This window comes from Elgaria multicarinata, chromosome 5 (assembly GCF_023053635.1).
Source record: "Elgaria multicarinata webbii isolate HBS135686 ecotype San Diego chromosome 5, rElgMul1.1.pri, whole genome shotgun sequence".
Taxonomy (NCBI): domain Eukaryota; kingdom Metazoa; phylum Chordata; class Lepidosauria; order Squamata; family Anguidae; genus Elgaria; species Elgaria multicarinata.
Genome location: NC_086175.1, coordinates 65,774,731 through 65,788,771, shown reverse-complemented (window position 1 = coordinate 65,788,771; position 14,041 = coordinate 65,774,731). Strand labels below are relative to the sequence as shown.

The 14,041-nt window shown below is 39.9% G+C and overlaps 1 protein-coding gene across 2 annotated transcripts in view; it reads left to right on the top strand.

Moving 5' to 3' along the window:
• Positions 1-7,267, top strand: part of RPGR (retinitis pigmentosa GTPase regulator) — a 44,511-nt gene extending 37,244 nt beyond the window's left edge. For both annotated transcript variants that reach the window (XM_063126516.1, XM_063126514.1), the window contains 2 exons: positions 1,912-2,012; positions 6,711-7,267. In XM_063126516.1, coding sequence (XP_062982586.1) covers positions 1,912-2,012; positions 6,711-6,935 — 326 coding nt within the window. In that variant the 3' untranslated portion in view covers positions 6,936-7,267. The remainder of the gene's footprint in view (positions 1-1,911; positions 2,013-6,710) is intronic.
• Positions 7,268-14,041: the final 6,774 nt, after the last annotated feature.

The following is a 14,041-nucleotide window of genomic DNA, read 5'->3' as shown; positions in this document are numbered from 1 at the left end:
ATCTTTGAATCATCAAACGTTGATTCCTGCTAGTTCCCGGGACCTTCTTTTCTCTTCTTTTAGTGCATTAGCCCCATATTTGTCCCTGGTTGGTGACAAACACCACAGAATATACAAAGGTCTTGATCATCCAAATATTGCTGGAACTTATGCTTATGACGCAGATGGAAACTCCAGAACCTCTGGAACATAATGGTGGGGTTTATACCTCCAAGATCTTTCTAATGTCTGTTTGCAGAGCCATCAGTCTTTGAAAGCTGTTTCAATTATGGTAAAGATAGTGGGCCTGTTCACATGTAACGCTAAGCCACCGTGGTTAGCATTGGGAAGTAGACCACGGTGGCTTAGTGTACCATGTGGAGGGGGAGAAAACCTGATGGCTAATGAACCACTCTCTGCAATGGGATTAAGGCCCCCCAGGGGTGGCTTACTGTGCCATCTATCAGGATCTCCAGTGGTAAAAACTGCCATTCTGTGAAAAAATGCGGCAACTATAGAGTTGGTCGCTCTAGCCAGCACAGACTTTCTCAATGGTCAAGATTTCCGCATGCTGGCTACTGTGTCTGGTGTGATCTGATGCCTGCCACGGTGGCCACTGGAATACACAGCTGCAAGGATGGGAAGACGAAGGAGTAACAACGCACAGTTGTCGGTCATGTGACTGGTGCGTGCATCATTGTTTTGCTAACTCTCCTCGCTCTCCACACACTGTCAGGAGGCAAGTTTTCTCTCCAGATCCAGTCTTCCCAGTTGCACTTTATTTATCTTGGTGGCAACTGGCAAGTCAAGCTGTTCCAGGGGTACATATGAAAGCAAGTACATAACATTGCTACTTCATCTTTTGTTTCTTGTAGACTTACGTTATATACTCCCCTACAGAGGTGCACTGCACAGAAAGTGTTGCATGATCAACAGAAGGCAAAGAGTTATCCATAAACTATGATAAACTAACACAGACTTGGGGCATGCTGTTTCAGTGCATCTCATCCCTGCCATATGCACAGATAGGGCTGGTTTGGCTGTAACAATCCTAGCTTAATAAACTATGGCTAATTATACTGGGAATGAGCATCGTGCCCACACACTTTCCCTTGGTGCTTTGTATACTTGCACTTGCGGTAGGTACAATTATGATGTTATATAAAATGTTTGTTTACCCCAGTTTTTCTGATATCGTTTAATATTCTAGCAGTTGTGTGCTGGTTAGCATTATTTTATTTTACTTTACGTTTAAACCAGTTTCACATTGTGTCCAAATTGGGAAACTGTTTTAATCCTGGGTTCCAAATCATTATATAAATCCAGGATGAGATCTATGATAGGAAACCAGGATGAGCTGCAATCTTCCAAATCAGATAATTGGTCCATCTAGCTCAGTACAGTCTAGACTAACTGGCAGCAACTCTCCAGAGTTTCAGAGGGGTCTTTCCCAGCCCTGTCCGGAGACGTTTTGTTTCCCAGACACTATTTACTAACTTAGTCATGAACTGAAAGAGAGCTAGAGGACGACTCTGCCATGTGGAGCTGCTCTTAGTAATGCAGATAGTCCTCTGCTAGGAGACAGAAACCTTTAGGAACATTATTTGGTGGGTTATTTCCAATTTTCTTGTTTTTATGTAGAGCATGGCCTGCCTTCTGTTGCCTTTAAGATTTTTAGACAAAACATTTTACATGCCTATCAATATTAAACCCATTCTTTTGTCATAAGCATCTGGAATCCAATAAAAAATACAACAACTAAAAATAGATATAAGCTAAATAAAGCTAAAATTCTTGAGGTTTGGCTGTACAATTGCAGCTTAACTGCATATCCCATTAACCTCCATATTTAAGATGAAGGGCTCATGACTTTTAAGGTTGTTGAAAAGGGATCTTCTAAAAATGGTGGCTAATTTATTGTGTTATTTTTAGAGAGTGAGAAGGCTGAGGTACTTGCTGCGAACAATTCTTCACAAGCAGTTACAGACAGTCATGACAAAACATCCGGAAGACTACTGGAGAAGGCAAAAAGGGTAAAAAAAGAAACGTAAAATGCAATCCTGTGCAACTTGACAATAAAAAGGAGAAAAAAACTGTTCTTAGTACACATGGCACATACTGGGAACCATGTAAACAGCTCTCCATCCCATTTATATCTTCTGTGTCTTCATAAGATGCTTTCCATTCTCTCTTTTTCATGAGTTATTGCTGAAATGTGTGGGAATCCATCACTATAAAAGCAGAAACTATGGGAAATTAGAAAAGCAAACACAAATATGATGCTTCCTAGCATGCATTCTAGCCCTGCAGTGTAGACTGGAGGAGTGGCATGGACCGAGGACAGTTACAGTCAAAGAAGAGTCACTTTCATTGAATTTTGGGGAGTTTATCAAGTCAGCTCCCTCAGAGTCAAGCCTTAGGTAGACCTAAGGTTTATCCCAGGATCGTCCCAGGGTCATCCCTGTTCATGTAAATGACAGACGGGATCCCGGGAGCAGGCAGGGATGACCCCGGGATAAACCTTCGGTCTAGCTAAGGCCTCAGTTACTGTTTGATGTAGGACAGCTGGCTCTGCAATAGCAGATGAGACTCAATAATGATTAACCAATATTGCTCACTTAGAGTCAGCTACTACTTCATTTACGGGTACCTGGTTCTGCAATAGTGGATGAATGACTCAATAACAGTTAAGCTATATTCGTGAATTACTTATAGCATAACTGAATGTAGGCCAAAACTGTCATGATTCTGCTCATCTGAGGGAGTTTGACCACCCACCTTTTTTCTATGGGCTCTTGCAAGTTCGGACTAAAATGTCTTCCTTTGGACTACAGCTAGGGATGGAGAGACCTGTTACTTTAATCCTCTCTGAGATTGTCAGATTTTCAGGCTTAAGCTTGTGCTGTCCTGTTTCTGCATAAGTTTGCAAGTTTTATATTTCCATTCAGAGGAAAATTAGCACATTTTCCAAACATATGGATTTCCCCAAGTATTTTAAAACACTGCTTAGGGGAGTATAAGGGCAAGTTTGTGATTCCACTCCTGGGGAGTGGAGACTTTTCAACCTCACCCTTTATTTATTTATTTATTGAATACCATCAATGCACATGTACAGAATAAACCAGTAACAGCAAATCCCTACCACAGATGAACATTCTAATAAACATACCCATTACCCACTTAAATGACAGTAATGTCATATAAGCATACAACCTGTAGGAATATTATCAAGCTTTCAGATTTACATCAGCCTAGACGATCTAACCAAACCAGTATTTTTATTGATAAAATGCAAAGAGATAAAGGCATAATCAATTACAGGAGATTCATAAAGACTAAAAATGAATTCAAGTCTACTTTCTTTATTCTGGTTACGTCTACTAGGCTAAGGATTAATATTCATATACTCATAACTAGATTGAAACCACAATGGACTGCATTTTACCCAGATGGATGATGTGTGGACAGACACCCACCCACCCAGTAGTAATAATATCCTTTCCAAAAGGGTGATTTTGGAAATTGAATTTTGCTGTATTATTCCTGGCCAATCCAGCCTGGGATCAGGCCTTTGTGTCACTTACAGATTAGGCATTGGCCAGTGGAGAAGTTAGTTCTGAAACTGGTCGTTCTAGAAGTTTTGCTAATTGGTAAAGACAAATGAGGCTGAAAAAGAAAACGTTCAAACAGTCATCTCCCATGAATGAGCCCCACATATATGGGTGCTTTTCACTTTGATCGGTTCCCTGGAACCACTAGGGCTTCCTGGTTCAGTCTGCTGTCATTGCTATTTTGAGGGCAGTTTTAATTTTAGATAGCTGATACATCAAAATGCTCCCCAAGAGTGGCATAGAAGCTAATCAAGAAAAGGTTCAGTATGATGGCACAGAAAGATGTGTGATGTCTGTCAGCTCATAAGTTATTAGTATTTAATAGATTTATATATCACTTAGCATATTAAAAAAATCTTAATCAGTTTACAGAGAGATTAAATCGTAATATATATTAAAATACATCATAATAAATTCAAAAACATTTATATAAAACATTTATAAAAACATTAAAATTAAATACAACATCATAATTAACAAACTGGGTAGCACAATCACTCAGGAAAGGCCTGGGAAAAGAGATGGGTCTTCAATTGGTGCTTAATGCATGCCACAGTTGGCACCTCCCAAATACCAATGTTCATCATAAATGGCCACTGTGGAGGTTTTGTCTGTTCTTCCAAAATCTCCAAGTAGAAAGGAAACTCAGTTTTCATTGGAAAACGAATCAGCCAACATAACTTAGAAAGTTACGTTTCTAATAGAAACAGATACAAGCTAAATCATGAAATTGGTAATATTATTTTTTTTGCTTTCACATAACAGCTCTCTGATCCTTAATTATATAGAAATATTAGTTACCATAGGGTTTTAAAAAGAACAATCTCTATGGAGTTCTTACTATGACATCTATACTAGGTTTCGTAAATACTTTCAAATATGACATAACATGTAATTCTAAGTGCTGTCAGACACTTGATTATGGTCATAATATTTGAATCTTACTTGGCTCCAAGGTCCAACATTATAGTAATTTGCATTTAAATTATTTGAAAAATTACAGTAAAAACTTTCATTCTTGCATTTTGTATAAAGGTGATCCCCAATGATGGATCAAACAGGAACCTACTAAACTAACAAGAGATTTTTGAACAAATTGCTTGGATGAGCCATGTCAACAAAATATTTTCAACAGAATATATTTGGATATTACCTCTGAATGAATCATTCCAAAAGCTATCCTGTAGATTTAAATGATACTGAAATCAGAGCTGGGCTTTAATTTAATATTGGATAGCTGCCTCTACATAACTTAGTATGAAAGAATATTTGCATGTTCTCTCACAATTGGCTGAGTGAATATAGATGTCACACCTGTGACAGTTACACGTTCTGAAGAAAGGTAACTGCCAGGAGTTTCCACTAACCTCCTCACCGTAAAAACATCCTTTTTTAAAAACCAAACAAAATGCTTTACTTCATCCAAATAATGCCACAGCAACGCGTGGCAGGGTACAGCTAGTATTATATATTATATTATAGTTACTATATTATATATTAAATAATATAAGAAAAGCAAAATGTTAAAAACTATTTAATGTATACTTCGCTAGTTCATACAGAAGGCCTTGCCAACTGCAATAGATGAATAAGCCTGGAAAAATGGTCATGTATGGTCAATGAATAGGGAGGATAGAGAGGGGAGTTTCTTATGCATCTATGTATGAATTTTGTATCTCTTTTTGATGCATAGAAATTATGGATAATCCCAGTGGAAAATCATGCTTCCATTTTGGGTTAATTATTTATAACGGTGTTATTTCCATGTGTGTGTTTAGAATAGAGAAATCAACTTGGAGTTTTTCTGGAAACAAAAACGGTGACTTCTATGTTCAGTACAGTACCTAGCACTCTGTTGGCACTAAACACTGAATTATATAGGCCTTAGCTAGACCTAAGGATTATCCCAGGCAAATGGAGGGGTCATCCCTGCCTGCTCCCAGGATCCCCTTTGTGTGATTTGGATGCACAGGGATGATCCTGGGACAATCCCAGAATATAGGCCTGGTCTAGCCATGGCCATAGTTTAATTACTGAAATGAAACTATTACATGAAATAGGAGCATTTCTGTTGATTTTAACAGGAAATGCTAATTGTTCCTTGTTGACAACTTAATTTGCACTTTTAACTTGTCTGAAAATAAGTTGTTATCCTCCTTGCTACATTCTCTTTGCTTAGAGCCAATCCAAACATGGAGAAACAGTGTGGTACAACTTTTTCTAGACTGTATAATGTCAAGACTACTGGTGGGTGGATTACTTATTTGAATGTTCTTCCATAGGAAAGCTTGTTTTAGGAAGAAAAGTTTTAGCTTAGAGTTCTCCCTGATGTATTTTTTATATATATACACAAACATGATACATGAGAATATCTGTATCATATTTGTGTGTTTCTGAAGAAGTTAAAAGAATAATGTGATCTGGTTGTGCGATCTATGAATGTCCAAGATACTGCACTCCTCACAAGCCTTTATAAAACTTTAGAGATGTACAAAGCCTAGCTTCTTCTAGGTATGTGTGCTTGGGATGAGAGTTAACCAGCCTTACTAACGTGGAAAACAATGGCAATAGCTTGCTTAGGTAGGATAATTTTACAACCAAGAATACAACACACTAAATATGTTTTTCAGTCTGAAAACAGAATAAGTTGCTGGTAAGCAAAATAAGTCTTCATTTATTTTGTGAGTATCATCTTTTGCAATCTACTTGGATGTTGTAAACCAAACATCTGTAATCAATTATACTGTTGCATAATGTTTTGTTTGTGTTACAATAATTCATTAGGAATGTTACTTCTTTATTCTACTTGTGTTGGCTACAGTCACAGTAGTTAAATTGCTTAAAAATGCAACAATATGTAAACTTACTTGGGAGTAAGTCCCATTGAACTCAGATGGGAGTTAATTCTGAGAAAACCTGGCTCTAGATGCATGGATTTGAGTTAGACTTGCAATCTTCTCTCTAGTTATCTATATTCTTGTTTTATATTTTCTCTGGGTAAGTGTGAAGTTGTCTAGGGTGTTTCTTTTTTGGCTACTGTACATTAACATTTTCAGTTTTACTCTGTTGTTTTCAGGGTTGTTTATAATTTGTATGTGTGATGTTTTTTGTCTGTTTTAGTTTTCTTTTTTTAAACGAAAGTCTTCAAAGCAGAAGAATGCACATAGCTGTGATGAAAATAAACTTGAAAAGCTACCTCAGAGTGAACAAGAAACTGGAAACCAAGCAGGTGTATCGGAAGAAAAGAGTAAAGATGAAAACCAGAACCATACCAGGGAAAATCAAAGTGAACAACCACCAGCAAATCCGGACAGAAAGACGTCCTCTACCTGTGTAATACTTTAATAGTGAAATGTATGAGGCTTGTTATATATGTGATGACACATCTGGCAGTTTGCAAGCAGATATTGTAGTTTATACTTGAAAATAATAATGGCATATATGTAATGATTATGGTGATGGGTTGGGTTTTGTTTTTTGTAAAATTTGCATGTTCAGATTGATTTATTTTGATTTTGGACCAACTTCGTAGTATTTATTTGCATTTACAACTTTAGTTATTGCAACAAATATGGATATCACAGTCTTACTGAAGTGTTGTGGCCTTAACTCTCAGTGTTTTAATAAAAATATATTTTTGTACATCAAAAATTGAAATAATGCATTTTGGTTCCCCCCCCCCCACTTAAATACATCTACAATGTTCTAAATATTTTTTTGGTTCAGGAAGGTAGCCAGATGAAGGATTATTTAAAGTGCTTATTTTCTGGCTTGTTTGACTTTCTGAAGAAGCAATAAAACTTGTACGTATTTAAAGGTTCTGAGTCTCTTTAGCAAGAGAACATAGTATATTCAAACTATGCGTACAGACAATTCTTTCTGCAGAGCAATAGGAGATATTCCCACTTAGTGTTACCATGATTTTAGCTCTGAACTAGCTTTGATAGCTTGTTCCATCATAATTTGAGGTGGGGTGGAGAAGGGTTGGCGGAAGTGAAAAGGTCTGTTGACTCTGACTGCCAGTTTCCTAATAGCTGTCCCTTACCCCCTAGTCTCCTAGGGGTCTGTGTAATTTTCAAATAGATTGGAACTGAGCAAGAAGCTTCCTTAAAAGAAATTTATATGTTTATTTTGAAAAAGAACAAGACACCTATATGGAAAAAATATATTAAAAGCCGGGGGCAGAAAGGAAGGGAAACCTTGTAATGTAATTGTTCTTTGAATGGCAGAGCATTGCTGTGGGGATATAGTTGCTACGTCCTCCCTCAGACCTGAAAGTACCTTTCAAAGTTAGGAGGTAATGCAGGACCTGCACCTCCCACCCTGCTTCTCCTTATATTCTCTCACATGTTATAGTAAGCAGGACTACTATACAGCAGGCCAGAGAGGATGGTTGGGCAGCAAGACAGGAGGTGCTGCGGCTTCATCTCTTGATGCTTTGTAGTTTTTAAAAAGATGTCCACTAAGGAAGGAACCTAGTGGTGGAGCAGCTAGTCTTGCACTGCTTTCATCAGCTCTATGCGTACTTGTAAAGATAAGTAGATACACACACATCTTTCACTGTACTTTAAAACATACACACACATGCATGCACAATAAATGTTAAAAATTGCTTAAGGGCACAATCCTTTGTATGTTTAGACCAAAAGAAGTCCTACATGGCTGGCTGGGACATGCTCAGAAGTGTAGAACAACACTATGCCTATACCTAGTGCATAAGTATAAAATTCCAGTAACTTTTGTTCTGCTGCATATCTCTTAAGGACTTGTTTAAGTGATTACTTTCATCTCAAGTGCTCAGGAACTTTAGAGTCTCTGGGTTGATTCACACATGGCTATCTTGGGGAAAACATGTCAGCTGTAAAGTGGACCTTGGAGACACAAATTGAATTCTGAAAGTTGTGAAAGTAGACTTGAGTATTGTGTCTCAAACATTTTAGACATCTACTCTTGTCCCTCGTCCAGCAATTATTTCTTTCTGATCATAGATACACTTGTTCTGAAACTAACGGAGGAGCCCATATGCAGAATAGACTCAAAATTTGCATTGAAGCATACATTTTGAATTAGTGCAATGAATTTCCAGTCAAATCTTTTCCTGAAAGTAGATGCAAATAGAATGTGAGAATGCTTCCTTGGAGGAAAAAGCTTCAAACTGCCAAATCATTGTAGAGTCCTGCAGCTCACTAAGCAGAATTGATATCTTCCTTTCCTGGGTGCAGTCTCCACTTATGACTAGTTCCCATACAACTGGTATTAGGCAAGGGGAGGTACAGCCAAGACCCCTTCACAGGTCTCATGGGGCCTCATCTCTATCTGGGTCTCTTTTTCCCCTTCCTCAGTTACGACTGCCTGTGTTTTTACAAAAATAGCAGAATACTTCATATTCTGGAATGTGCCCTTGTTAATGTTAATATGAGCCAGAAACTTAAAGAGAACCAATGTAGATTTTTAATGTTAAGACATGGAAAATGAAAAACACAATTTGAATTTACAAATTTATCCTTCATTCATAAGATATTGATGGTAGTAATACTATCTTGACTCCAGTATTGTGACCTGCAAAAAATCCATAAAACCTTACCAATATAATTGTGGAAATTCAAAGGTCTATTCTTTTACTTTATGTATTTTGTCATTTGACCGTGCTATGTGTTGCTTTCAGCTTTACCTAAGCTCCTAAGACACAGCTAGAAGTCCAATTTTTGTTATCTGTTTGGCTTCAATTTTTTTTTTGCAGGCTCCTTGCCAGCGAGCCACGCTCCCTCACAGCTTTCCTGGCACCATAATATTATTTCTTCGTATAACGGGATGCTCTTTATATTTTATCATGCTGACATTATATGATGCCATCAGCATGAATTTATCCAGGACCTTTCCAACCCAGCATTTTATTGGCAACATGAGTTCTTACTCAGTTGTTGTGGAGGAGCCAAGTATCGTTCTTCATAGTAGGATTCTGTTCTGTTTATTATCTACTTGAAACTCTTCGGAGAGATCATCTGGAGGTTTGGAGTTGGTCATCAGGGTCCTGATGGCATTCAGGTGTGTCTTTTCTACTCAATCCAGGGAGGCAATGGAAGCTATAAAGCATTGTCTGGAAATTTCAATGGGTTGATGAGGGTGAAGAAACAAAATACAAATGCTCTTGGTTAGTAGGATTTCTCTGGCAACAGGGATATTACCTCTTTAGTGTGAGGTTCCACTTGGCTTGAATATATGTCCTAGAATTCTCTGTCCTGGAAGATAAAATGGCCTTTCCCTTAATGGGATTCAATGCCAGGGTAAAGCTGTTTTTGTCCAGTACACTTTAGCCTGTTGGGAGGTTTGAATGTTATACTCGAGGTTCTTCTTTTGTTCCCTGTAATCTAAATATGAATGATGTTATCTGTTGTTGTTGTTTGTTGTTGTATGTACAGTCGTGTGAAAAAGAAAGTACACCCTCTTGGAATTGTATGATTTTACAGATCAGGTCATAATAACAATCATCTGTTCCTTAGCAGGTCTAAAAATTAGGTAAATACAACCTCAGATGAACAACAACACATGACATATTACACCGTGTCATGATTTATTGAACAGAAATAAAGCCAAAATGGAGAAGCCATGTGTGAAAAAGGAAGTACACCCTTACTGCTTCCATAGGAATTAAGATGCTAAGTAGCAGACAGGTGCTGCTAATCAAATGCCTGTGATTAATTGATCATCAGCAAGTATGACCACCTCTATAAAAGCCAAAGTTTTTTCAGTTTGCTGGTCTGGAGCATCCAGGTGTGTGTTAACACAATGCCAGGTTGGAAAGACATCAGCAATGATCTTAGAGAAGCAATTGCTGCTGCCCATCAATCTGGGAAGGGTTATAAGGCCATTTCCAAACAATTTAAAGTCCATCGATCTACAGTGAGAAAGATGATTCAAAAGTGGAAAACATTCAAGACTGTTGCCAATCTTCCCAGGAGAGGACGTCCCAGCAAAATCACCCCAAGGTCAGACTGTGCAATGCTCAGAGAAATTGCAAAAAAACCAAGAGTTACATCTCAGACTCTACAGGCCTCAGTGAGCATGTTAAATGTTAAAGTTCATGACAGTACAATTAGAAAAAGACTGAACAAGTATGGTTTGTTTGGAAGGGTTGCCAGGAGAAAGCCTCTTCTCTCTAAAAAGAACGTGGCAGCACGGCTTAGGTTTGCAAAGCTGCACCTGAACAAACCACAAGACTTCTAGAACAATGTCCTTTGGACAGACGAGACCAAAGTGGAGATGTTTGGCCATAATGCACAGCGCCACGTTTGGCGAAAACCAAACACAGCATATCAGCACAAACACCTCATACCAGCTGTCAAGCATGGTGGTGGAGGGATGATGATTTGGGCTTGTTTTGCAACCACAGGACCTGGGAACCTTGCAGTAATTGAGTCGACCATGAACTCCTCTGTATATCAAAGTATTCTAGAGTCAAATGTGAGGCCATCTGTCCGACAGCTAAAGCTTGGCCGAAATTGGGTCATGCAACAGGACAATGATCCCAAGCACACCAGCAAATCTACAACAGAATGGCTGAAAAAGAAAAGAATCAAGGTGTTGCAATGGCCCAGTCAAAGTCCAGACCTCAACCCGATTGAAATGCTGTGGCGGGACCTTAAGAGAGCTGTGCATAAACAAATGCCCTCAAACCTCAATGAACTGAAGCAACGTTGTAAAGAAGAGTGGGCCAAAATTCCTCCACAACGATGTGCGAGACTGATAAAGTCATACAGAAAACGATCACTTCAAGTTATTGCTGCTAAAGGTGGTTCTACAAGCTATTGAATCATAAGGTGTACTTACTTTTTCACACATGGCTTCTCCATTTTGGCTTTATTTCTGTTCAATAAATCATGACACGGTGTAATATGTCATGTGTTGTTGTTCATCTGAGGTTGTATTTCCCTAATTTTTAGACCTGCTAAGGAACAGATGATTGTTATTATGTCGTTATGTAAAATCATACAATTCCAAGAGGGTGTACTTCCTTTTTCACACGACTGTATGTATGTACGTGTGATTATCTATATATCTTTGTTTATAGATTGTTTGTGAGCTGCCTTCAGGTGCCCCATATTGGAGTAGAAAGGTGGGAAACAATGGTTTAAATAAAGACAATAGATATGCCACTCGCCATGAAGCTTACAACAGACAGTGCAGGAACAGCAGGGACAGTAGGCAAGTCTCATTACATGTACGTTAACCTTGGTTGAGAATTATTAAAATAAGGAGTTTTTAGGAGAGATTTCAAGGGACAGGTGACAACACATAACTGTAGTACATATAAGATTCCTTGGATGTGCTTCACAGAACCACTGCCATTTTGTAGCTTTTTTTTTTAATGACTTCTTTAAAGGCTCAGCAATCCCTGCTTGTACAACTCCATAAGAAGAGCCCTGCTGGATCAGACCAAAGGCCTATCTAGTCCACTATTCTGTTTCCCACAGTGGCCAGCTAATGCCCCCGAGAAGCCCACAAGCAAGATATGAGGGCAATAGCCCTCTCCCACTGTTGTCTCCCAGCAGCAGGTATTCAGAGGCACGCTACCATATAACATAATTTCCTCTCTTTTCTCCCTCGTGGCAGTTTTTCTAGACAGACATGATGGGTTTTGCCAAGTCATGCTTTCTTTCACTGATTCAGAAATTTCCTGACCGTTGAACAAGTTTTAAGCATGACTGCTTTGGTGTGGATATATTTTGGTAGGCCCAATTTCTGAAGGTTTTCTGTATAGTTTTTTGATGCGATGCCAGTGATTGATGTGACTAATGGAAATTGTGACATTTTCTTGTTGCCATAGTTCTTTAACTTCCATAGCCAGTGGTGTATATTTTTCTCTTTTCCTCTTCATTTTCTACAACGTTTTTGTCATTAAGTATTGTTATGTTATTGAGGTGTGTTTTTCTTTTTTGTCTCTAACTGTTAATGTCTGGTCGATTGCAATGTACTGCCTTGTCTGTGTGAATTGTTCTGTCCCAGTATATTTTTTGATCTGCATTTTCCAGGATTGCTTTGGATGAGTATGTGTAGTATGGTTAGGTTGTTTGATGAGGTTGAATCTGATGGCCAGTTGTTGGTGAATTATCTTTGCAGCTGTATTGTGTCTTTCTGTATAATCTATTCATGCCAGAATTTTACATTCCCTTGTTACATGGTCTATTGTTTCTTGGAATTGATGACATTTCCTACATTAATCTGTTGTTACACTGTTATTTTTTATGATGTATTTTTGGTAGTTCTTAGTTGCTATGATTTGATCTCGTATGATGATGATTATAACGTAAGAAGAGCCATGCTGGATCAGACCAAGGGTCCATCTAGTCCAGAACTCTGTTCACACAGTGGCCAACCAGCTGTCGACCAGGGATCCACAAGCAGGGCATGGTGCAACAGCACCCTTCCACCCATGTTCCCCAGCAACTGGTGTATACAGGCTTATTGCCTATATAGCGCTAGCCCGCTCCATCATAGTAATGTTCGGCCATTTCTTGACTTTTTCTCCTCATTTAAATTCTAGGCAGTGCACTCCTTTCCTCTGTCCCAGCACTGGAATGTAAGCCCTACTGGATGGAGGAGAGGAGGTTGCTAAAGGCTCCTTTCCCAGCTACCTCAGGGCCTTGCATCCAGAGCATGGGGGCAGGATACTGTTCTACTTGTGTTGGGCCAGGGTTAACGCTACAAAGACAGACAGAAGCGTCCTCTCTTTTGGGTTTGGAAAGGCCCCAAGTCCGACAGAGGCAGACTGAGCTTGAGCGCCCTATCCCTCGTTTTGTCTGGTGGTGTGTGTGGCCGCCGTGGTCTGGATTTCAAGTAGGGTTGGGGGGGGGGAAGGGGAGCTGAGGCGGGAGGGAGGAAAGTGAGGCTGCTGGTGGAAAGCGGTGCCTTGGCGGCAGGAGGCGAGGCGCGACGGTGCTCTGCCGGTCCCTTCCAATTTCCAGCTTGATGGGGTTTTCTGTCTCTCTCCTCTCTCTCTCCCGCCCCACCAGCTCCGCTCATAAATTAAGGAACGGAGTCTGCAAAGGGCCCCGCCAAGGGAAGAAAATCCTGGAAGGACAAATACCTTTGAAACCTCAGTGGAAACGGGGGGAGGAAGGAGATACAAAGCCAAACAACCCCACACCAAACGGGTTGGGTTTGGAACGGAATCCAAATTCCCTGCGAGAGACGCCAGCGTTGCGCGTACGATAAGAAGGAAGCGCCCCCCGCCCCCACTCCGATGCAGTGGGGCCACCTCAGCCTCCCCGCGCAGCCTGCAGCTCCGCTCGGCGTCCAGTGTCCCGGGTAGGGTGCGGTGGGGTGGGGTGGGGGGGTAGCCGAGACCGGCGGGCGTTGGAAAAGCTTCAGTGCGCTTTGCCGGCGGGAATAGGGCGAAGGGGAGGAGCGTCCAAGGGGAGCCCCACAGCCTGCTTGGCGTAGGTCTCTGTCCC